Source organism: Nylanderia fulva, unplaced genomic scaffold (assembly GCF_048542155.1).
Source record: "Nylanderia fulva isolate GAGA-0341 unplaced genomic scaffold, ASM4854215v1 Scaffold2, whole genome shotgun sequence".
NCBI classification, from domain to species: domain Eukaryota; kingdom Metazoa; phylum Arthropoda; class Insecta; order Hymenoptera; family Formicidae; genus Nylanderia; species Nylanderia fulva.
In genome coordinates this window covers 3,824,875-3,851,306 of record NW_028190263.1, presented here as the reverse complement: position 1 = coordinate 3,851,306, position 26,432 = coordinate 3,824,875, and the positions used below count along the sequence as shown (strand labels likewise).

At 46.6% G+C, this 26,432-nt stretch overlaps 2 protein-coding genes across 2 annotated transcripts in view; one reads left to right on the top strand and one right to left on the bottom strand.

The window, feature by feature from the left end:
- The window catches only part of LOC146723417 (homeobox protein homothorax-like), a 199,432-nt gene that overhangs the window by 138,589 nt on the left and 34,411 nt on the right, over positions 1-26,432 (top strand). The window lies entirely within an intron of this gene.
- Positions 3,817-26,432, bottom strand: part of Rrp46 (exosome complex component Rrp46) — a 153,914-nt gene continuing 131,298 nt past the window's right edge. Inside the window, exon 6 of the mRNA XM_085481963.1 lies at positions 3,817-3,897. Within this exon, the coding sequence (XP_085338089.1) occupies positions 3,832-3,897 (66 nt within the window). The 3' untranslated portion in view covers positions 3,817-3,831. The remainder of the gene's footprint in view (positions 3,898-26,432) is intronic.

Sequence of the window (26,432 nt, the reverse complement as noted above, 5' to 3'; positions counted from 1 at the left end):
TATTTTTATAATTATGAGATATATAAGTTTAAAGAATTGGTACATTTTATCACTTACAGTATTTGTACATTATTTAATGTCTGTTTATTTATTTATTACGTTTATGTGATTGTAAATTAAGTCGCTTTTTTATAGATAGAAAAAAAAATAAATTTTGATAAATGATTTTGATATTAAATTCTTTTTAAACTCAATATATGTTTGACAATGTATTGCGTTGACATATTATACGAGGCACATTTAATAAAAAAAAGAATCATCAGACGGTCTAACTCTCGCGTGCAATTGATTTTCGTTTGAAAACCCGAAACGGTCTCATCTCTGCGAAACGAATCCACCTCTTTCGCGATATCGGTTCTTCGATCGTTATATCCTTAGATGCTTCCGGGAAAGGTGCACATCGGCATCATCGCGCGAGGAGGTACGGTACACCCACACCGCGTGGCGGATAGCAGCAGGGGTCCGCGTGATTTGTGGCCGTACCGCGAAGTCGCGCAACGGCTCTGATATATTTTACGGCCGGGGCCGTTCCTTCCTCGAGAGAGCGACGCGCTCTTCCTCTCGGACGTGTCGCTTTGACCCGCGAAGGGCCCCAGCAGCCGACATTGTACCGCATATACACGAGCGGTCAGTCGTCTTTACACGCGGCTACATCGTATTTACATGAAAAAGGAGTCGCCTCCTTTCCGCTCCGCGTCGCAGCCTCTCTCCACTGACTTCCTCCTCCGAAGAAGGGTTTCTCTCGCACTCGCCTATGCGGATGAGCTTGACGAGGCGCCTCACCCTCGCCTCCGTGCCTCGCCCAAGATGCCCTCCAGTGTAAACACGGTTCATCATTATATCGCCGGGGGAGCCTATATTTCAAAAACTACAGCGCCGAGGCTCTTTATGCTCGTCCCGGGTCGCTTTGAACGTCGGTGCCGTGTCGGAGAAGAACGCTTCCTCCATTTACTGCCTTACAAGCGCTACATTGAGGCGGACGATACCAATCTCGCGTCCGTCAATGTTGCTGGAATAATATCGCAGGGGAGCGATATGGATCGCGCGATCGGCTTCGAAAATTTGCGAAGGGCAATTAATCGGACTCCTTTTTTTTTCATGGAAGATGCGGAACAAAACGCAATTAGTGGATTCGCTGCGTGCTAACGTAAACGAAATGGCACCGAACGGTCGCGTTTCTTTCGAGTATCACGCTCGTCGATTATCATTATCGCGCGAGTCACTCTCTTCCTTATCTCCCACCTTCGCTCTCCTTCTCTCATCGAAACGCGTACGAAAGAATTTAGACGTGCCCCGAGTATTATCGGGATATCCGGCGAGATAGCCGAAGGAACGGTGTTGGAAAGACAGGTTGGTCGCTGCGGGGGTCTACCGCGAAGAGAGAACGCATGCAAGCAATGTGGACGGGGAGAAGAGAAGAAGAAGAAGAAGAGAAGAATAAGACGATTCCGCGAGAAGGAAAGAGAGAGAAAGCACAGCGTGTGATGTGGTATACCTATATAGTCACACCCCAACATCAGGAACAAGTATGTATACGTACACACGAGTACGTATGCACTTGCGCGTTTTTGCCTCGGCTGTTTTTTAATGCTTTTATGCCCACCGCGAAGGAGCTATCGGGGATCTCGCGTCGTAAGTCTGGAACTTTATGTTTGCGTCGGTTAACCTTCCCTCTCTTCTTCTCTCTTTTCTTTTACCACCCTGCCTTAACTTACGATTCCCCGGTACGTTCTCTCTCGCCTGGTCGCCTTGCTTGAGACGTCTTACGTCGTCGTTTTCGTCGTTGTCGTCTTTCCCATCTTCGCCTCTTCGTTCTTGTTGTTGTTGTTGTTGTTGTTGTTGATTGTCGTTGTCGTTGGCGTCGTTGGCTTCGGTGCTCATGGTATATATCTACTTTCCTATACGTACGATATTTTTATCCACCACTCTTTTGCAGCGCGCGCGAAATTTTCTTCGATGCATAAAATGTTCACTCTCTCTCTTTCTCGCAGCCACCGTTGTGAAACTTTTTCTACCTTTCCAGCTGGAGATGCGTCTTAAAATCTTCACGATTGACGAGCGTCTGCCGAGTTAAAAAGTTTCGAAATGATCTTTCGACTAAAATAATATCGGAATATTTACATAAAAGCTTAATTTAAAAGATACATCTATGTTTTAATTGATGATAAAACATTATTTCGCAAACTTTCCAATAATCTAGCAAAGAGTGTCTCAATTTTATTAATAATGTAGGGAAGAGTTGTGAAAGGTAATTTAACCGCATCGTAATCGAATTGAGTGTATATACACCGTAAGAGGGGGTGGGCAGTTAAAATCCAGTTTGTATTCGCGCTTCGCTACCCATAGATATCGATATCTCGAGTCGAGAAGAGCAGAGTAAGGCAGATATGCAGAGAGAAAGAGAAAGATCGAGAGAGAGAGAGAGAGAGAGAGAGAGAGAGAAGGGGAGGATGAAAGAGGCAGGCTTACAGACACCCTCAGCCATCCTCGAAGCCACTAATGTATGTAATTGATCTATTGTGCGATGCATTAGCCCTACGGGCACCAGATAGGTTATAGCAGCGTTGAAGGTGGAGGTGCGGATGGGTGGAGGATGAGAGGCGGAAGGAACTTGATGGAAAAGGGAGCAGAACGAGAGAGGGAGAAATCCGTGAATGGGAAACGGATTTCAGCAGCTTCTCTTATTAGTTCTTTGCGTCATTAGATTAGGCTAATGCACTCTAGTCTCTTCGTCACCTCCGTCTACATATCCCCTACCATTCCTTCCGATTTGCAATACCTATCGAATTCTCCTCTCTTCTCGGCATTGTCAACGGCTTTCCTTTCGTTTAATTTTCTAGACATTATTTAAATAGGCACGATCCGCGGCGCTTTCCAACTTGCAACAAATCGCAACCGTCGACGTAATGTTTGTTGAGAAATAAATAAAACGCAACGCCCCTGTTTCATATCGATACGACGGTAGAAAGTGCATAGGCCACTGGCAAACCACCGCACTCTTGTTAGAGTCTCGCTTCGTTGATGCCCTTAATTCGCGCGGTGCATCGGTGCGTCGCGATTCGAGGTTTCACGACTTTCGGCCTCGTCAACGAGTTACCTTATGCATGCATTTATCCGCCACACGCTCTGGCGTAGGTATTCAGTTGAGAGGAAAAAAAGGGAAAAGGCACACACAATCCGCTTATTAATTCTGCGCAAACGATGCGGTCAGCGATACAATGCCGCGCGTTCAGTTAGGCTTGTCGACACGTCATCTCGCATGACTCAAAGTAACCCTCGACCCTCTTCGCGGGGTTAGAAAAATCGACGTAATAGTTTATTGCGGTCTACCGCAGCCGGGCTATTGACATATTTTGACTTTGTCGCTCGTCTTTAGACGTAGTACGCCCGCACCCTTTCTCTTCCCCTTTTCGCGGCAGCAGCATTCGTTCGTTACCTTGCGGTTACGTTGCACGTTTTGTGGCACGACGTGTCCGCAATTATTCAGACGAATTTCCTGCGCGTGGGGTCCTCGAGCCGAGTGAACGGTGAAGAAACGGCGAAGAGACCGGAGCTCTGGAACAACGAGGAACGAATAAAAGAACGCGCGGGCGAGGGTAACAGATGGGTGTAATTGGAGGAGGATGCCGGGAATTACGCGATTGCCGCAAGACGGACGAGCGATCCCGAGATATCGCGATGACTCCGCCGAACGTTCTTCGAAGTCCACCCTTCTCTTCTTCCCTTCCACTTTCCTTCCTCGATGTATGCTTGTCGTTAGCCGAGGATCTCGAAGCGCTGCGCATCATCCATCGTGTGACTAATCGTTCCTCGCGCAACCAACCGTATTGTCTAATTATCCAGTCGAGACAATCTCGATCTCGATTCTCTCTGGAGAAACCTTCCTACGGTGTGCTCCTGAAAAAAAAAAAACATAAATTGCGCGTATCAGTCTGAATTTAACACGGCAATACTGTCATCGTCGAGACGAAAGTTACAGAAAGTTCGTAGATTACATCGGCAAACTTTCGAGTCACGTTTGGAGACGCGAATGCATTTAAAAAACTTGTGAGAACTAGTAACCGGGTAAAAGCTGCTACTGCTCGATTCCGGGCGCGAAAGGTTCGTTCGCCGTTCGTAGAGAAAGTCGTGGTTGCGCCCGGCCGAGAAAACTATTATCTCGAGTTGATTATGATTGCATGACTATGAAATTGCTCGCTGCGCGAGAGACGGAGGAGAAACCAAGGCGCGCGCGCTAGGGTGGAGGCGGATGGCGGGCGCTTGCATGACTCCTGAGTTTCTCAACAACAATCGTAACTAGCTTTCGGTAGTGGCGGAGCTTCTGGGGTGGAACCAGGCGGCGTCTTCCCACGTCAGCGTGACGGACAGACAGCAGCCCCGGGCGGACTGACAGACAGCGCGACCGGTAGCTCGTATTTTATTCAGTGGCCCTGGCGACCGAACAATTACGAGCGTTCCGCGGACTCGTACCGAGCTCTGCACGCACGATACCGACGATACCTCGGCTCGGCTCTCTACAGGATGCGCCAACCGGGCCTCCACAGGATACCACTTCGATTGTGTGCGACGGATAATTATCGTCGAACGATTTGCCGGTCTCTCTTCTGCGAGCGAGAGAGGCACGAATCCACCGATGCGCGTCCGCCGCTTGCGGCGTTTCCGCGATCTTATTGGGCAAGTTATACGTAAGCACCGTGTCTAATTTGATAGATAATCTTCCTTGTGCGCTCCCACGTCGAGAAACTCCGACGTCGTTTCCGTGATTGGGACGCACGACAGGGTCCTCGAAATTTCTACTTCGTCGTGAAAAAAAAATTGTAGTCGCAGAAAATGAAAGATAAAAAAATGGTTTTCTCTTTAATCGAACCGTTCGACTCGTCCGCCATGAGGCGAGAAATAATAACGAACGCACACGAATCTCTCCCCTGTCTCTCTAGTTTCGCGCGCATAACGACACAAAAAACGTCATCTCTCTCGTGCGGGCGCCGACTGCTCTTTTGTTCTCCAAATTAGGATACAGAAGTGGATTCGGAGCTCGCGCGTACTTTCCGGCCACCGAGAGCGAATCCGCGGGCCAACCCCCCACAACCGACTCTGTCTTTTTCCGCGAGACACGTCACGGCGGGACAATGGATCCTTTCCGTTTCTCGACGACGACGACGACGACGACGACGGTGAAACCACCGTCGTGAATGGAAATCCGTTCGGCGACGTTAACGCGAAATTTCCCCATTCAGCCGCGGCCCCGTGCCTTAATAATAAAGAGCCGGGCGCAGCTACTGCAATTACTGCAACTGCCGCGACGAGTAAGTGCGCGAGCTGGTGAGTCACGCCGCGTGTTCGTTCATGCGAAGGCACATCTCTTCTTTCCTCTTTTTTTTCCTCAAGCCTCTTCAGGGCAGCCTCTCTCTCTCTCTCTCTCTTTGTCGCATCGCATTCTTCTATTTCATTGTCGAGAAAACCAATTTCCTGGTACCTAAATTACGCGCGCTTCCGCGCTCGGGACTGGCGGGGTGAGAGAGATGAGGAGAGAGAACGGTGAGCATAGAGCGTGGAGGAACAAGGGATAGACGAAGAGAAAACGAGTGAGGGCTGAGAGAGAGAGAGAGAGAAAGAGGGAGAGAGGGGCGGAAAAACCCTGCCGTAATATCACAAGTTTCTACCTTGGGTCTAGCGCGAGCCTCAAGCTGAAACGCCGGAGGCAGAGCGAAGAGGAACGAGCAACAGAGACAAGAAGATCGTGAAAGGGAGAGAGAAAGAACGGAGCGAGCGTGAGGGCGAGCGGGCAAAAACGTTAATTTGAAAACGTCACAGTTTAATTTAAAATTACGTAAGTAGGGGCTGCTCTCTCTCTCTCTCTCTCTTCTTCGTTCTTTCCCTCATCCACTCTCTCGTTCTCCTCGGGCTCCCGCTTCTTTCCTCTTCTCTGGACTGGAGGCTCATGGCGGAACCTGCCGTTCCTTCACCACCTCTGTACGGCAGCTACGGCATTCTTGCGATCGTGGTAATAATAGACGCAAAGTTTCGCCCGCGATTTCACCTTCTCTCCTCTACCTTCCATCTCGTACTGCCGCCTACAATTATTCAGAGAACGAGCGGAATTCCCTTTCTCGCGGGCGCGCGCGTGATCAGCGAAAACCCGAGGGGCGAGAGAAAATCTTGCTGAATTCAAAGTTCGTTTGTATTCGCTAGCGAGAGATTATGGAAAATTCTCTTCCCCTTTGGTCTCGACTGAAGGAACGATGTCTGTTTAATCATCGGATAACCGATGAGAGAGTCGACTGCGAATATTTTAATCCTCACGATTATAAAAAATACCTTTCTACTTTATTGTATCTAATTTAATGTCTCTTTTTTGACAAATTTTTAATCTAAATTTACAAAATTGAAAGAGAAAAATGTGGAATATGTAATATATATAAGCATATTTAAATTTGTGCAAAGGATTCAGCTTAGTTCTATATTTCATCTTCTCATTAATAGGATTGTTCAGATTACACGGCTATTCTTTAATACCGATTCGAGAAGTGTAATTCAAGACAAGACAGAATCGCCTGTTGAATCAATGGTAGGGATATTTATTAATGTTACGGTAAATATACATAGAAGTGGCGCGACTTTAAATTATCTGCTGAATTATATCGGGTATTCGATACAAGTTTCATGAATCAGGAAAAAGAAACAAACTATTATGGTTCCCGTCACATACAAAATTCAGTACTTATCTGAGCAATAAAGGCGAATTAAATATCGTCGCGTGTGCGGTCGATGTGACACTCGTGTTAAAGTTACAAATATTAAAAGTATCGCGTATTATATCGAGATGCATCTTGCCTCGATCGTACTTTTGAGCGAATCCACAAATAATCCGGTAAAATAAGGACTGGTTCGAGCAATGTTCAGGCGTCTTTGACTACTTCGTGGAAGACGAACACTTTGACCAGGCGGATGGAATGTCGAAGAGATCGCGATAGAGTAGTACGTACCACGCCGTGGAACCTGATACGAGAGAGGTTGAACGAGTCGGTCTGGCTGACATCTCGCGAATTTGCCAAAGTACGAGAGTCCCGGCTGTATCTTTTTTTCTCTCTCCTCGTCTCGCTCGTTTCGGTCGCCCGCATCCCGCGGCTTCGCTCAAGAAGGCACTCGTAAAACTTCTCGGACACCAAGATATCGTGTGCTTCTCGCGTGTGGATTTTCTGTACGCAGGATCGACGAAGAGACGCGAGTCGAGAAGAGGTGTGTGTATCATCAGTGTCCTTGACCTCCGCATATTCGCGTCGTATCATGGCCGACGACGAAGGATGCCGTCTATTTCTTTTTCTGCATCTTGCGCGATCTTTCTTCTCTTACCTTGACATTCCGATGATTGTCGCAAAAACGTGTTTCGCTATTTATATTCTCGTCATGCGTGCGCATGTTTTGCAAGAAGGCGCGAAAAGAGGAGATCTTCATGCGAAAATGATGGGAATACTTCCTGCCTCCTTGATGGATGTTACGTTAATATGATATTATAATATCTCGATGTGAGTCGTGTTCGCGTCTTATTAAACGGCAAAGATGAAAGATTAATAGCATATGTATTATTCTATGAGTAATAATAGTTATATGTACTATCTGCGATAAGTATCAGGTTTATGTATTATATCGCGATGAAACAATGATGTGGAGGTATACTAAGGTATATTAAATATGCATATGCGTGTATTACATTTGTTATTTTGATTGTTACCCACTATTACTTTGTGAACAAGCATAAAAAATTAAAAAGTTAATTTTAATTTAAAATTTCTTTCGCTAATATTCTACTTGTTATATGCAATCTGATAATAATCTCGCAATTTTCTTTTTGTTTCAGGTGAGTACTTTGATAAGGAATAAGCGCCGCACATACGTGAGTAAGAATTTCAGCTTGTCAATTCGTTTGTTCGTCAATTCGATCGAGAGTATCGACAATGCATTCTCCGAAACAGTCTATATTCGCGCTCTTATCCAGCGTAAGCCAACCGGAAGTGAATTTCTGGTCAGTCAGAAATCATCCTCGTCGACGCAACGAAACGCTTCCTGTCGGCTCGCGGCCGACCACGAGCAAGCTGACCGGAAGTTCTTCCGGAGCGCAAATAACGCGATCGATCGTCCGCGCTTTCTTCGCTCCTTTTACGTTTCTCCTTTGATGGACGCGCCAACGATGTCATGGTTTACTCGTCACTGCTCTAATAGGACTCGGTTCGGAGGGGAAACCCCAGAGGCATGGGGTTGCGCGCGTATACAACACGTCGTTTCATGTTGTTTCCACGGGGGTGAGAATAAACACACTCGTGCCGAATAATACAAAGATGGCGAGCATGGGGTATGGTTTTCCGTCGGAAGTGACGTTCCTCTCTCTCTCTCTCTCTCTCTCTCTTTCTCGTCGTCGTCACGGTGGGGAGACTACGAACGCCGATTATGCCTCGTCCTTCCTTCGCAAAGTGTAGGAACACGATACGCAACCGAGCCACCCTCCGTGATCATCCCCTTCCGCTTTTGGAACGAGGCGATCGTTTTTAGCATTCATCGCCGCGGCACGGTCTGTAATTTGCCTCTCACATAGAGTCTGGATTTTTATCCGGATTTATTCGAAATTATCCGTTTATACGTGGACGTATATTTCGCGAGACGTAAATTGTATCTAATATTGTCAAGTTGCACACTTATGATTCTAAATATCGCGATGATCAATTATATCTTCCTGTTTATCAAAAGATATGCGTTTAAAATTGAAACGCCAAGCTCTCGAAACATTGCGTGACACTCATCTTGAACGTACATATACGAACGGTTGGTTTATTCAGGAGTAGCTGGTCGAAAATCACGAATTTCAGCGGCATGCACCGGAAAACGCGAGCGGTGCAGATAGCATCGCGTTTCGGCCGCAGTGAACCGCCGCGCGATTCTCGCGCGTGGAAACGCAATATTCCGCGTTGGTTGCCGCGTTGGTTCGTCGACGCGCTCGCATCGCGGAATCGTACAATGATCGTTTAATCGGGCGTGCGCCGAACAATTGGTGCGTCGGGGGTTGACCGCGGCCGACAACTCCGCCATCGCTTCGCGCCGCTTCGGCGTCCGCTCGTCTTCCGCAGAGGACAAATAACGCCGAAACGGTCCGCCGAGCATTTGATTGCCCGTGCGCTGTTGCGTACGTGCGTGCACATGATGCGTATCCGCAATACGCACTCTGCTCGCGCGCGTATCGTCGGGAAATGCGAAATCGGGAAATCGCGCGTCGTACGCGCCGTTTACGTTTCTGCATGTTGCAACTTACGGATGGTTCGAAAGATCGATCTTTCGTTTCGCGAACGCGATATATATATATACATGTATATTTTCTCAATACGATCTCGAGGTAATATTGGTCTATAAGAGAGAATGTCTGCGATCGATTAAATTTCGACCGATGAGAGTGTCACGATTCATTTAGAGAGATATTGGCTTTTATATAATTCTTATTCGACCGATTGTATCGAGAAAATATAGCGAAAGTTATTTATCGTTTTATCGGCCGGAATGTTCCTAGAATATTCTCTCTCTAGAATTATTATTTCACGAGTACAACTCTGGTATATCGTCGAATATTAATGCTATTAGCCGATTCGATCGTATATCTACGTCCGCCAACGAATTTCCTTGAATTTCGCGATCGGAGAAGTTTCCTTGCAATTTCGTTAAATACGAAGATACCGCGTTCGGATATCTCGAAAACCGCGAGCAAGACAACGACGATGATTTAGAGGTATTTATAGAGCGCGGAGAGTCGCCGAGTGGGCGCGAGAAGAAGAGAAAATCGCGATATACACGAGTCGAGAGTAGAATTACACGATGTCGACGATGATATAATGCGCGTACTCCTCGCGAATGTAGTGTTTCTTTCTGTCCCGGCGAAATCTCTCGTCGGCATCGAGCGGGCACCGGAGGATCGAGGATCGCAAAGATTCGATACGAGAACCACCTCGCTTCTTCTCGCGGCACGAAACGCCATGCCAGCGGGAATCGGAAAAATTCCCGTCGGGCTTCGCGCTCTTTTCTTTTCGGCGCGCTTGCCTATCCGCTCGTTCGAATAAATCTCTTCGGGTTACGGTTCAACGTCCGCAGGTATCCGCCAACACCACCGAGCCCTTGGCTGCCGTGGAATGCCTCTCGTACGTTAGAGCGACTACGCGTTCCACCGAGGAACTCCAATAACTTTGGACTAAATTCCTGTCGACCTCCGCCGCGTTCTCCACCGAGACGGGTTTTCATCGTAGCAGATCCGATCTAGGAGAATCGCTCTTTCTCTCTCTCTCTCGCATGACGTAACGCACCGCCGAATCGCATCGCGGAGTAGATTCATTCTTTCATCGCGATAACAATCGACGAATCAAGGACAACATCCTTGACCGGGGAAAGCATGTCCTAAGCACAGCTTTCTAATTCCGTCTTCTCGCGAAACGCGAATGACTTTTGTGTTGAGAATAAATTACGCTAATGACGTTTCAGTCGTTAGACGTTCGTAATAAGATAGACGAATAAAGTACGATTATATAATTTTATTTCTTCTTGAGCAGGACAACTAAATTGTGATTACGCAATTATCATCGTGTTATCGTCGTCGGCGTATGTGGACGCAGCGTAACATCTGTCACGGATATCAGTCTCGGCCGAGATCCCGCGTTGTTCGTGATATCGAATAATTTTACATCCACCGCTAGGTGCCACGGGATATGTAAGCGCGTAAAAGAAGTTACCGCTGGCTCCGACGAAGTCATGGGGATCGTGTCATCCATCCTGGCACGAAACCCGACGATTAGGCGATGGATCGTAATCCGTGGAATGTATATACCGTGGTGGTTGTCAGGGATTGAGAAAGGGGAGAGAGAGAGAGAGAGAGAGAGACCACTGACTTCCTTTATCGACATTTTGATACAAAATGGCTGCGCCCTACGGGGCGCCTCCGCGTAATCTCTCTCGATTCAAATTAACACACGCAGAGCTCGCCGGGGGGCCCAGGACCTGCGCCGCGGTATAGAGGAGATAATATCGCCGTACATCCAGATCCTCTTTGTCTTCCTTTTGGAGAACGATCGCTCCGATCCTTTTTCTTCTTTTCGTTAACGATCGCGCTGTAAAGAGGCGAGTGACAGGCGCCACGCCGGCTTTGACAAATCGCTGCCGCGATCCGCTGTCGTTCGATATATGCATAATACGGTACCACGGAAACTCGACCTCTTTTCTCCTTTACGCGTATAACAAAGTAAAGGGATTATTTTGCCGCTAATAAGCAATTATAATGGGATAAAACCAAATTTATTCGTATTTTTTATATTTCTTTCATTAGTTTACACATCGGAACGTTGTTTAAATACTTTAATTACTTGTTGAATATTTTCGGAGTGCGATAATAAACCTGCAATGATGTATTTAATGTATACCTGTATACAAGTGATAGATCGTTGGCGGGAAGAAGTATTCGGGACAAAATACCTCGTCACAGTGACTCGTCCGATTTCTACAAGTTTCTTCTTATCTTCCCGATTCCGATCTGATTCACGCGATAAAGGATGAATTGATTGCGACTGACCAAACACCCGGCAACTTGCCATCGATTAATTTTGCATACCAATGGCTACCAGATTCGTTTCTTGTCGCACGATACAATTCGGTTGACCGATTACGCTGCATCTTCAAAGATACGATAAAAACGTATATACGATATTTACTAAGTTATATAACGGCTTCGTAAAATTTCCGAGGAGCTAAAAGTTTTGCTTAAGCGAACATCATTGCAAACGACAAAGAAATGCGCGACGCGCAGGAGCTATTTTACATTTAGCGCATGAGATAACGGAGCCGTCTGATATCTGTTTAATTATCTAAATTGTATTGTCTCTTATCCGCGACGCGATAACTCGTTGCTGCTGTGTAAGTCTGTTGTTTCCGAAGGTACGAAGCGTTGTACTCCCCACACATCTTCGCGTAAAAAGAGACGAAGGGGATGGGTCTCTCCTACGAGCGGAGAGTAACCAGACGTCGTTGTGCTTCTTCTTCTTGTCCGTTGGATTCTCTCCTCCTTTCGTTTCTCGAATTTCTTTTTGGTCACAGTTTTATCTCCATTATTTTCCGTTTCTACCATTTGCACACGGGCCCGTCATTAATCTGATTACCAAGATTAGCTTCCATTACTTAATTTTCTTTTAACCCCCTGCAATTCGATTTTCTTGTTCGTCGTATACGGAATTTATTTCTTCTCCAGACCACGAATGCTTTCGAAAATATATGTATCTACATTTGTCACAAGTGCGAAATTTCTTCAGGTAAAAATGTTTTTAGAGTATTTTAGGAATCAATTGTGAATTAATTATCCGTGACATTTTGTTCGAACAATTTCTGTTCTTTTAGATAAGTTAACTCGACATTTACTAATATAAATTTTTCTAAATTCTATCTTTAACATAAATTACTTTGTTTTGTCGATGAAATCTCTGTTTCGAAAATAGAATTTCGTTGGTCCAACGTAGCGTTGATAAAAGATTTCCCTTTACCGATTCACTGCTGCAGCTACTTCACGGTGGAATGAGCGGATTTGCAATAAGAATGTCGGCATATAAAACTGTCAATAAGCGCGCTGACCCCAAATGTAATTTCACAGCGTCTCCTGCTTGCAGCGGTTACACGAGAGGTCGAAAGAGCGAAGCAAGAAAAACAGAATCATGCACGAGAAGGAAAGATACGGGGAAAAGGGTGGAAAAGAATCGGAAAATAGAGGAAACGAGAGAAACCGAAGAGAGAAAATAAGAGTTGGCCGCCGCCAGAGCGGGCTGGGGAAGAGGGAGAAGAACGATGGAGGAAAAGGGAGGAAATGGAAGAGAGGCAAGAGAGAGAGAGAGAAGGAGAAGAATATGGGAGAGTAAGAGAGCGGCGTGATACGCGAGAGCGCCTCTGCCGGGGTTATATGGAAATGTTGGTCAAATATATCATTCCGGCTTGACAGTGCAATTCTCTTATCTGCCTCGCGCCGCCTGCCGCTCTACCCCAAACCATCCGCGCGCGCTCCAGGGGCGGATGGAGGCGGCGGCGGCGGCAGAGCTGCTGGTGAACGAGGGGGAAACGGCGGATCGGGGGCTGAAGCGCCCGATAGAGGATCTGCAAACACGCTGCTGCCACCCCCTTTCTCCTACCTCACTTCACCTCATCTCTCTCTCTGCAACCTGCTCTTCCCATCGAACCTTCCTCAACCCCGTCCTCCAACGTCCTGGCTCGTCCTTCTCCTCGACCTCCGCCAATGTCCCTCGACTGGTCCACGCCCGACTGCTGGATCCAGCAAGATGACGAACTGCCTAGCAAAACAGAGAGGAATGCGAAACTCCCAAAAATACGCGGATTAAAGTGTCGGGCTCGCCGCGAGTATATTCGCACTTTTCTCCCTTTCAAAGTTGACTTTTCGCTTCGGGAACCAATTTCATTTTCCTTATCGTTTATTCGTTTCGTTGTACTAGAAAATCTTTTCCGATATCTTGATAATAAAAATTATTTATGCGAAATAGGAATATAATTGCGATAATATTTTTCCACGCTCATTTGTACGATTTCCGGAAGTCGGCGATGCTTTGCGATAAATTGATGACTTGGTCGGATATCTCGAACATAAACTAGACAGCAGTGAGAGGAACAAAGCCAGCGACGTATTATTAGTCATCCCTCGCGGGCCAACATCATTACTCTTGCATTCGCCGCGTGCTGTCGCCCGTGATCGATTCCTCGCGTGCGTGCACGTGATCACCTTACCCTCCCTTGCAATTCCGCAACGGGACGAGATGCGCGTATCGGGAAGCTGCGTATCGAGTCTATCCATACAGTCGAGAATGGAAACATTGCGTGTATAATCTATATACACAAACGCGCATGCGACTTATACATATCTAAGGGTTGCCCGTACGAGAGGGAGGGACGCGCGGACATTTCGTTTCTGATGTATTGCCGACACTTCATCTCCTCGCGGGTAAACACGAAAAATCGTCGACTCGGCCGACGTCGATAAGGCCCTAGAGCGGAAGGATTTTACAAAGGGATGAAGTAAGAGGGCATCCAAGTATTCATCGCAATGGGGTTGTAAATTTCGGCTGGTTGCCTTTTCGCATTTTCGCAAACCGGCAGTAGGAGGGGAATATCTCGTCCCAACCTCATTCCGATTCTCTTTTGCATTTGGAGATGCAAAGATCTATGTACTTGCTAACGCGAGAAATTCCGCTCAGGAAAAATTACGTCTCGAAACTTATTAAACAATAACCCGATTTCATAAATATCTAATGATCTGAATGATGAAAAAATCTATAAAAGATTTCCAGTCATTCCAGTCTATTTCAAATCGTACTTTCGTATATTGTGTTTCAAATAATGTAACATTGTCTACTACATATTAGATATCCTTTTTTAGTATTATAAGAATTTCTCATATCTTCGACAGTGCGATAAATTTCGCGTCTAACGAACAGCGCTTAGATTAACGCGGCAAGCAATTGCGGTGCAGTAATTTTTCACGACGAGGCGGGCGCGGTAAATGGTAGAAATTAGCTTTGCTGCGCGTAAACGCGCTTCACGAAGACGTCACTTTCGATTTCCTAGGCAATTACCTTCAAGAAATACTCTACGACAGTCCTGTTATCTCGGACTTGATAGATAGCGCAAATAAACATCTCACGGTTAAACCAGAAGCCACCGCATATACCTGAGATGGCTAACGGCAGCCTCGGCTAAGAATAGAAGTGCTTATTATTGCGTGCCCAAGACACAAAGACCGAGAATGAATGCGAGATACCTTTCGCCCTTCGTCACCCGTCGTAGTTATGACTCGATAGTTGCGCGAGCGACAGTTACTCCAAGATTTTCATACTTGAATAGTCCAATATCTTTCTGATCGAGTAAAATGTGAAATATATTCTTCACAAAAGATTTACAAGTCTTGTACAATTTAATATGTTTTTCGAAAACAAAAGAAAATTAAGTAAAAATGTTGTTCTTATCGAAAAAATTACTCTGTTGCGATAAAATAGAAAAAAGAAAAGCAAACTAAAAGAAACTGATTTAAGCGAGCATCGCAGATTCGGGAATCGTTTTTTTTTTTTTTTTCGGAGTAGAGAAAGAAAGCGATCACTTTTCCCTTATCGGTCGTCTCGGATCTCCTTGCTTATAGTCAGCTCACTCTATAATTGCTTCTTTTAACTAAGATTCCCGGATTTAACTTTGGATGCTTTTTGTCTTTCTTTATCCGAACTGCGAAACGGGATGGCGAATTTCCCGTCGCGCGACAGGGCGGAGGCGACGGCCCGGGTAGCCGGATTTTTAAATTGGTTCTTATAACTTTAAATACAGCGAACCAGCTGCGACTCCGAGATGGAGAATCAAATCAAAACCGTTTTAAAAGTTTCCTGGCTACGTTATTCCATTCGGCTGGCTGATGTTGCTCCTTATCTCCTCAGCGATGTTTTTGCGATCCGTGCTTGCTCGCCTTATATCGTAATTCGCCTCGAAGTACTCAGAGTTGCAGGGAGTTTTTCTTCTCTTAATTTTAGTCAAAACAAATAATTGTCTTTTATTTTTATTATACTTGGAAAATCTCTTTTTTATCTTTTTTTTTTTTTTGCAAAAAGAAGGAAAAGAAAAACCGGCGACACATTTCTCTGAGATTAACAAAAAAATGTTTTATATTTCTTAGAAACTATGTAATTGTGAGATTTCGTATTTACGCAAATCGATTCCTCGAAATAATTCTCCCCCAACTAGTCCGCCAATCTGTTTCGAGAATCCTTCGTGTTTAGTACGCGTCTTGCTATCTTCCACCCAGGATGAATTACCTTCCTACCAATTTCCTCTCGCCAGTCGGAGCCGATCGAGGTGGAGATGCAATTAGAGGGATGCACTCTCGGTGCATGGTAATTCGGTCGAGAGGACCCGAAGGCATGGACGCGTGAGGAGCATGAGAGGAGGAGAAACACGATAGAGAGAAGAGGCACGATGTCGGGACGAAAAACGGAGAACGATGTAAGAAAAAGGGAAGGGAGGAATGAAGCGCGACGAACGAACGAAACGCCGGAGGAAAGTATATATATCGGGCCATTATTTTCTGCAGTATTTTAACGTAAAATCCTCCGGATTCTTGGAGCCATCGTATCGATTCCTGCAGGAGAAACCAAGCGGTCGCTCGGGGAGAGGGTGTTCCGGGACAGGGGGGTTCGCTCGAAGGAAAGGGGATGGGGGAGAGAGAGAGAGAGAGAGAGAGGGAGCGAGAGAGCGAGAAGACGTAGCTCCGCACGGAGCTTTTCCTGCGATGCAATCTTTGAAAGGAGAGCCGCGTCATTACGCCGTGGCGGTGGTTCACGGACCATTGCCCCACCACCCCCTTCTCGATTCCCCCTTCCCCCGTTGCTTTTCTTTTCCTCCTTCCGTGCTCCTTATCGTATCCTCTCACTCTCTCTTTCCGAGCAGCGGCGTGCGCTTTTGCCTTTCTTATTTCATAGGGGAGAAAGCTTCGCCACCGTATATATACCTACCCCAACGGCATACGGCACTCTCTCGATTCGAAGCCGATCCAATGACACATGACTCAACGTGCGACAACCCCATGCATCACCAGCGGGCGCCGCGTTATCACCCACCACTCGCTCTTATAACCCCGTCGAATGAAACCGACCTAAGTTCCATCTCGCAGGACTTCGCCACTCAGAACGAAGTGGCTGCATTGTGAAACGAATTTTGATTAGAAATTCTCAATCCTTTTCCGCGATTTTTTACGAAAGGAATATCGTCCTTGGGACAAAATTACCGGTTAACAATAACGAATGCAAGAAACAAGATTATTTTTTTATTGAATCGCGCGAGGATTTGAAGAAAGTTAAAAACGCGACTAACCAGGAAACATTCATTTCCGAGACTCGATTCGTTCCACCTAGTCGGTAGAGCGTGATACCACTGTTTATTTCGATAATGAAGCCACAGAAGGAGTCTCTATTTATCTCTCCCGCACACCCACTTTGCCCGCGGTTGCCCGCACTTCTTTCCCTTCTCGTTACTCTACGCGCTTCGGTATACACTCCTCCGGTTTCTGGGTGGTGCATCTCCGGGGATATTCGCGCTAACAAGGTCCACTTGGGTGGCGCGGCTACGGCTTACCTGGTCGTTTGCTTCGGGTAATATTACCGCGAGACGTTTTGCAGGCCGGCGAAGAAGTTTAGTCGCGGCGACGGTGGGTGGGTACTGCCAACGCACGTTCGAGAGAGAGACAGGAGAGAGCGAAGAGATAAGCGAAACCTCTCCACGTTCCTGCACAAAGTTGCGCCACGGCTCATCTTCGAACAGCTCTTCTTTTCTGTATGTTGCAGACTCCGCATACCGCGACAAAGATATTGCCGGTATATTAGTAGGTATGCGATGATGGTTCAAGCTCGCGCTTGCTAGTCCTCTCGTCGTGATTTTCTCTTTTTCTTCTCCTCTTTAACGCGATACGCAGAGATACACAGCCGGTTCGCGCGAAATATCCGAACCGAGTAATGGCGAGCGCATGCAAATCGTTTCGCCATGACCCTATCAGTTATTTTTAATACCGGTTTGATGGTCGGTATTGCGTCGGCGACCACGTCGGATGTATCCTTGCTTTATGATCGGCCGGACCTCCTTGGAGCAATGTTGCAAGCAAAAATTTCCGAGACATTATAATGGATGCTCTACCATCGCGGCCGAGAAATTTATGCGAACGTAATCATTCTCGCTCACGCGTGAAAATACGTTTCGATACCGTGAATTCGTTCGTTGTCTTAAATTAACTAACATATTTGCATCAAGTACACGCGATTAAATATTTGCATTAAGTATTTCGAGTATCGCCGATCATGCATTTAGATATCGCCAACTTCTCCATTTACAATTAGGAGGTCGTCAAATTACCGATAATTCGATACGTCTTATTTCTAATTAAATCCTCCGCGCGAGTATGTATTCCGCATAATTACCGATTTAACGGAAAATACCGGTCCGAGATGTTTGCGCGTTGCGCTCTCCTTCCTACGAACATTAATGATTTACTAATTAAAAAGGACTCGATGCCTCTTCTCGCCGATGCGATAAGCGATTCGCCGCGACAAACTTTCAACGATTCCGGGAACGCGCCGCGCTCGAATGCAATGTTAGCGGTCGTAAAGCTTGAGACATATCCTTCGAATGGCGGCCTGTAAAAGATTCGTAACGAGATCCTCGCATGCGATTAGGAATGAAATGTTCTCTCCCAAAATGATTCGCTCGCGGATTTACGTGTACCGCGTCTATTATCGATTCCTCGAAAGCGGCAGCGTTCGTCGACGCGCAAGTTTCGCGGTTACCCCAGTGACGTCTAGCGGAATCAAGGTCAGAGCTGTAAAAGAGAACGACAGGCAGCGACAAGGGTAAACCGGGTGGCCGATCGATGCGACCGTCTGCGAAGACGGCGGAATCCCGCGGAACTCTCTCTCTCTCTCTCTCTCTCTCTCTCGCAGGTCATAAACGCAGTAGTGTGGGCCCCGGGTGCAAGCTCCGGGGTTTATTATCGGGCCGGGCTCCCAATTAAGCGGCAGCAGCTGTGAAAATTAATGGAGCACAGCTTTTAAGATGTAATTGGGCACATTCATAACTCAGGATGAAAAGAGAGGAGAGACTGGACCGGCCCCGGGAGCCGAAGGGAGATGGCCGATCTTCTCTCTCGGCGTTCTTTCCGGGCACGCCTTTTGTAATTGATACACCTATATACATTCTGAATAAAATCCATAAATAAAATCCAATTGTAAGCGCGAGCGTACTTTGTTAGGTAACGAACGGCGATTAATTTCGCATCCGATATCTTTCACCGATCTTCACCCGGGAGAGAGAGAGCAGATTTTCATAAATAAAGGACGACACATCGCGTCGTCGGAAGATCGATAATCTCGGCGGACGATATTTTGTTATCAACATTATATTCGTTTTAAGAGAGCGGAAGCCCTCCGGGGCTGTTTGGAAGATTACAGAAAAGTGAAACGCGAATTTGAGCGTGGATAAAGGGGTGGACGAGTCGAGCGAAGAACGGACGAAGAGACGTAGATGAAGAGAGGGTGGACCTCGTTGCTCCTCCGCGAGACGGTGATAGCAACGACGTAATAATAGCGAATGACGCGGCATTGTACGCTTGAGAAGGGCGCAACGTTCGGGGATGCTAGAGGCCGGGGGTTGAACGCCCTTTCAGACGGTCGTAAACATTTCGTAAATTTGCTCCACAGGTGTGCCATCGCGGCAACTAAGCCATCCATGGCCGGCCGAACTCGCTTATTTACTCGCGCGATCTAAACTGTACGCGCGTAAACTGCTGTCTGCTCTTGCAGAGTTGGAGCAAATCTTCTTGCGACGTTAGCTGATGAACAAATGTAACAAATGTGTAAATTGAGAATTTCAACAAGGACTTATCCAATTCCTCTGTTAAAAATATTATTTGCAGTTGAGCTGAACATTGACGTTATTGTTCGAAAGTTGTAGACTTCCTCCATTTCTCGAGAATAGAATTCTGTTGCGAAGCTGACGTACCAGACACGTTCCAGACATCAATATTTTGAAAGTAGAACAATCAGCTTTTATTCCAGCAATAATTGCAATATTGTACGTTCAGCTGTAGAAAAATCAGAACGATGTTGGTTGCTTCAATTTTGAAATATCGATATATTATACAGCCACATGACGATCATATTTGAACAATTATTATTTAACGAATCGCTGTTGCTATAACAGAATCTTTTCGAAACTCTTTCATCGATTTTCCTGAGATTCAGTAGCGAGGATACATCACTCGCGGCTTTAACGATATCTTTCTAAACATGTATATCCTCTCCTCCCTCCCTCGATGTCGCGGACACCCAGATCGCTCAGACTCGCTCTCGGAGAAATTCGAGTAACGACTTCCCGCTATCTCATTCAGCAGCGTAATTGCCGGGGCAATCATTAACCGGGATTATCTCCCTGGAACGTAGAAGACCCCTTCTGCCCTACGGACGTGTGTTTCGTGCTCCCGTGCTGGATTCGGTTATAGGATAGGCGGCAAGGAGAAGGAGTTACGTGATGGCGAACGCGGTAGAACCGGAGAAACGTAGGAGTAACGGGCGGCAGAGAGGGCGAGCCAGCGTTCCGGAAACTGCGCGCGGATGTTTGTAACGTCGTACGAGCAATGGCGGCGGCAACGTTAACCCGCGAAGTGATGGAGGTGGCTCCGTGCCTGGGATATCGGTTTGGTTCCTCGCCGATAATCTCGATCCCCGGAACTCTCTCTCTCCCTCTCGCCGCACCTGGCCCCCTTCTTTCCACACTAGTGCGCGAAAAAGTCGAGCTTCTTACGAAAGATATATGTAAAATCCGCACGAACGGCGGGCCGGGCACGTGTGGCTGCGCCGATGCTCTCTCGGTTTTTCAAAAGGAAATCGCCGGACGGAAACGGCCAGGGCTCCCGATAGCTATGGGATAATTCTATCGAAATTTGATCCGAGAAAGGTTTCAAGAATATCGCGGATCGCGGTTGTAAATTCTGGTTGTAAGCACGCGAGAGCGCACGCGGTTCGAATGTGGATTCTATCAACGCGCGGAACGCTTGTCGATTTTCGAATCGCGTTTCTCCCAGTTTCATATTTTACGGAAGTAAATTATCATACCGTAAATTTGCCTTTTCGCGATACGCAGCCGTAAATTTCGAAAGGTCTGTGGTAATGGTTACTGCGCAGACGGAGCGTGCACTTTTTTATCGGAATAATTTTATTTACTTAACTTTTGCGCAACTCATTTATTCGCGTATTTTCACGAGTAAACCTCGCCGCGCATGCACAGAGTAGTACAGAAATATAACGCCAAAGTCGATGTACGACATAACGGGCGCGCGCGAAGAGCCATTCGCCTCGTGTGTTCCCTCATGGGCTCTATTAGGAAAGTGTGATGGAGTTTTGCGAGCGCGATTACACCCAAATGAGAATTACCCCTTCGCCATGCGCTTAACATGGCCGCGCGGAATGGAGGGATGAGTGAGAGTTCGACCCTTTCACAGTCACCCCGCTGTTATGCGCCCGCCTATATATGTGTCCGTCCGGTGCGTGTTACGTGTGAGTAATTCTGCGTCCTCGGCGATGCACGGTAAAGAGGGACGATGGACAGAAAATTGCTTTATGCTCTGCTCCTAATGTGTCGGAATGGCGCAGTTGCGTCGTGATGGCGGATCAAATACGCGTCGCGGTTCTTTGTCCCTATACGCATTTTCAATTATTAAGATCATTATTTCTGCGCGAACTGACTTCTGCATTGATTCGATCAAAATTTAATTGTTTAATTGTTAAAAAAATTATATATACTAATAATTTCTATTTCCGTAATATGTATAATTTTGCTCACAGTATTACAATTCGTAGCATTACACGCGTGATATCTTTCGTGGTTCTTCTAATTATCGTATTATTGTCCTCTCATTGCCTTCCTTCCCTCCTTTATCGTGGAATTTCTGCCGGACAACGACGCAATCGTCCTTCCCCGAATCTGAAAGGCTTTTGCCCGCATATTGGCCGAGGTCCGTTTCGCCGTATCTCATGCAGCAGCTTTTGTCGCACACAAATGGCTACATCGACGACTAAACCCGCAAGCGTATGGAGAATATGGAATGCCGCATGCAGAAGGAAAGAGATAGGGAGAGAGAGAGAAGCAACGGAGAAATCTTGGAGCAATGGGGGTTGAAGGGTGCACGGGGGAGGATGAAGGAGGGCGAATCGCGCGTAATTTAGCGACAATGTGTCGCGCATAGAAACGGCCTTAAAGCAGCCAATAAACGCCGTTACGCGGCCGTCCCATGTTTCCCCATTCCTCCGGCCTTGGGGGCCAATTTCGTCAGATTTTGGGAAATTGTTGTTGCGTCCGAGAACGACGTCTGGCGTTGCGCTCGGAATCAACAAACGGGAAGGGCCATCGCGGAGAGCTATCTCGAACAACCACCGTCGCGGATTTCAACTACGAATTCTTAGCAGATGCTTCTCGTTCGTTGTAGGATAATAGCAAATTCTCGAAACAATGTTCCATCGCTATAAGAGAGAGAGAGAGCGTGAATTTTCTTTATATCATATTCTTATACCATGATCAGTTGCCTTTAATTTTTTCAAACAAAAATGATTTCAAGAATGGGAGGAGAGAACGCGCAGAGATGTTACTGTCTCCATTGCATATGACAATTATTCGAGACCGTGAGAGAGAGAAAGACAATGCGCATCAACCCCCCAAAAACGAACGGCCCGTTCTCCCACCCCCAAAGGACCGGTTTCCCTATTAACTCCCTACGTGCCGCGACACCTAAATGTTCCCCTTTACGCCGAGATAATGAAAATTACAAATAGCCTCGTGCCGAACGTGCGTGCACGTCGAAATTTCTGCCCTCACGCATGCTCGTTCTAGACTTATAGGAAATTACCATGCGTTATGTCAGCGGAGGGATACCGGCGGCGGAAAGCGAGCGGTCATGCGGAATACATTCTCAGTGGCGATAAGTAAATTACTCGTACATTTTCTAAAATAGATTCTTTTTCTCAAAGAGCGTTTTACATAAAATCAATATTGTTTCAAATTAAGTAAACTCGGAAAAAGGAATATTAGCGATAAAGAAATAACGAGGAATATTAAATAAGTACAGAGAATGTGTTGCAAAAACACTAAACGCTTTGGACATATAAATTGACTCGAATTAGTAATTTTCTATATAGGGAGGTTGTAAAGGGCGAGAGAGGAATGAACCGCTGGCAACGACTAATCATCTCTTTCTCGGCTTTGATTGCAACAATGCCCTCGCTCTCTCTCTCTCTCTCTCGTCTCTCGCTGTCCGCCAGCTTCAGCTGTGCCACGTAGACCTAAGCTGCGATGCAGCAGAGCAAAGGGGGCCGAAGGGCAATGTACGAAGGGCGGCGGGTAGGAACACGCGCGTCGGCGAAATTAGTTTTCCAGATAATCATCTCACGGTATTGTGTGTTGCGTCCGTAGTTTCCGTGGCGGTAAAGGAGGCGACGTCGTTGCAGCTGCTTCGAGTACGTGGCCGGTGCACGGTGCGGCTTAAAATATAAATGCGGATTAATCTGAAGTTACGAGCATACGCTCGATAAGGAGCGTAATTTTCGCGAGCCAGCGTAAACCCATTCTCTACGAATCACTAATTACGTTTTCCACGTGCGCGAGAATGTAATTGGAACGTTTCGATCGATTCGCGATTTTGTGATTTGTCATCGCGCGCGAAAAATCGTTTTATTTATTTATTTTTTTTTTTTAATTTAGTTTCGATTACATACGCGAAATTTTATCTATTTCTTATTCCTCCTCTCTCGTATACGAGCGCTCGCAAAGAATATAGCGAAGATCGCGATAGTCGGCGACACTTTCCGACGACGGTTCCCTTTCTGCCGTTCCCCGCGATGCGTTCCCGGTGATTAATGTTGCCGAACAAATTGTCTAGAAAAACATGTCGTAGCCGGGGCGCTCTCCGCCCGCACGGGGTGCACCCTTTATCTCCCTGGGTCGCGCCACCCTTATTTCCCTCGAGCGCACCCTACCGGCGACGCTGCTGTTGCTGCCGCGCCACCCTTTCCCTGCCGCGCCCTACCCTGTATATACAGCCGTCGTGTATACATGCCTGCATACATACATTACGCAGATGATATCCGAGTAATCCGATTTACTTCGACTTCGCTATCAACGTTTGCGCCCCCGCCCATTCCGGGTAATTATACGCCATCCTGGATGCTGCGTTGCACTGCCTGTCCTACATCACGCGCTACGTGAATTCGTGCCGGTTAATGAGAGATTATGATATCCGGGCGCGATTTTTAGGCATCGAAATGGTTCATCGATCCGCCGGTATGATACGTTGAATTTTAATAAAATTATAATATCCTATATACACTTTTATAATATTTAAATGTCTCGGTTAACAACGCGACGGTTTTAGTTGCACAGTGTATTTTCTGCGAGATTATATTCGATTATTAATTAAAAAGGAAATTCGATTCCGTATATACTTGACGGAGCCATTTCGTAAGATAAGGAGAAAAAACATGAGCCAATTCTACGTCTTTATTAAACGGCCATGCGAACCAAGTTGGATGGCGCAAAGAATTGCATCACGCGGTTCTAAATTTCCTCTCGTTAAAGTCACGCATGACATCGGTACATCGCTCGCAAAAACCACGGACAAGCGACGGCCATGTCCACTCGTACTTCTCTCCACTAAATCTTTCTGCTATCTTGCATCTCTTCGCTTCCCACCTGCGAATTACAAATTACCAGAGAAGTTGCAGGATTCTCCGTCGTTTCTTCCTTCTCTTCCTCCATCTTCTTCCGTCTCTTCGTCTTATAAACAGCCTCGTACAAGCGTGACAGACGTGCCGCGACCAAAAGTATTCGCCATCAAGTCATAAAGAACTGATGTCCCGCCTGTTCTTGTCGCATGCTGAACCGGAAATCCTTGCTTTATAATATATTCCCTATCATTATTATATCCTGTAAAAAAATCTATATAGATATAGATTTAGTAATCGCGATGTGAATCGCACAATTGGAATCAAAGAAGAAAATACTATATCATCGATCTTAATTAGTCTCTAATTACGAAATAATGTGTTACTACATATTCCCATTATTTTCATCGAAAGTAAAAATGAGAAATTATTTTGTAATTATCGCATCGTTTTTCTTACGTCTACAAGACTGCACTCGGCGTCCTACAATCTGTGCAGAAAACAGGACGAAGAACCGTGGGGGTGCGATTGGACGAAAAAGCGTAAAAGGAAGAAAAAAGGGTCATCTGGTAGCGATTTCGTGGTATTATTTACATCTGCCGGGCGAGATGCGTGTCGGGCGACGCTTATATCCCGAACAAGCGCGCGCGCGGGGGCAGGTATTCCTTTCTCCAACCCCCTCATCCTTCTCGGTATACACACGTAACCTACCGTTTCACTTTTTTGTGGGTAAATGTGCGCGAGCCGTACGCGGGATACCGTGTAGGCCGTCGCATAAAGCCCGGATTTTATTACAAGAGGATTCAAATTCCGCGCACACAGTCGGGTCCCCGCCGCGCGGGAAAAAAGAAAAGAGAGAGAGAGAGAAAAAAGGCCGGGATAGGGATATAAAAAACTGTCCGCGAGAGAGAACCCCGTGAATTTCTCCCGTGGCGTATATAAGCCCGTATAAAGCACGCGCGCGCGCGCGGGCGGATTCTATTTCGCGCGCGGATAAAAATTTCGATTCGTCTCTCTTTCCTCGAACGTCGAAAAGCTTCCTCCGTCGAGGGCCAAATACACGCGGGCGTGTATTTTATTCCTTCTCTATATCGCGCGCTGACCCCTAAATCTTCCGAATCGAAAACTCCGCGCCGCGGCTCCCTCATCGCGATCGCGAATCGGAGGGCACGCTTGTAAGGTGAACGTCGTAACGGTAACGGTAACGACCGGGGTAGAGGCGGAGATTGTGAGAGGGAGAAAGTCGTAATTTGAAATGAGAAACGCGACAGTCGGAGGATGTATATCCGCTCTCTCTCGTGTGTCGGTGGTGTCGCTGATGGCGGGAGAGATGTAGGAAAAAGATTTCACGACCGAGAGATGGTAAACGGGACGCTTTAGGGCCATCCTGAGGACGAGCGGTCAATCTAAACGACCCCTTATCTTCTCCGCGGCAAGAGACCCGCTCTGCGTTTTCGTGAAATCTAAATAAAACGCTCTTATAAACGCGCCGAGAGTGGCCCGGATAAACTGCTCGCGCGGAGATCACCGAGATCGGCCAGAGGGATTGCTCCGGTATATGAGTAACGAAACGATCGTACTATTACCCGCCTAAACAACGACCGCATTTGTGTCAGGAATGACGTGGTAAGTGCGGTGGTGCCTTACGAGGCTTCGCGTTGAGCCTCGAGCCTCTCCGTAAACGACGAGCAGCTAGCTATCTGATGAATAGTATAATACATACGTTTCAAACAGATTGCGAGGGTGAATATAATGACTCGTAAACTTGGTAAAAATGTTGTACAATTCTTTAAAACGCGTATAGATTTTTTTGGACAGATAAAATGGATTTAAGTTGGAATTTATTGGTTTAAACCTTCACGCTGCAAATATCAAATTCTCAAAAGTACAAAGGATTGATTAAAAATAATCAAATAGGAGAAAAAGATTGTTTTTAGCAGAACTTTTTAAGGGAAGAGGCTATTGCCAGTTTGAAAGTAGAATAAATGTACAGAGAAGCGGAATAATATCTACATCGGTCTCTGGGCTAACATAGAGAGAAAACGAGACATCGCTATTTCCGCGCCATCCAGCCGGGTGTCGCGTACGATTGCGGGAGGAGAAGGAGAGATGGAAAGTGCGACCGGCAGTTTA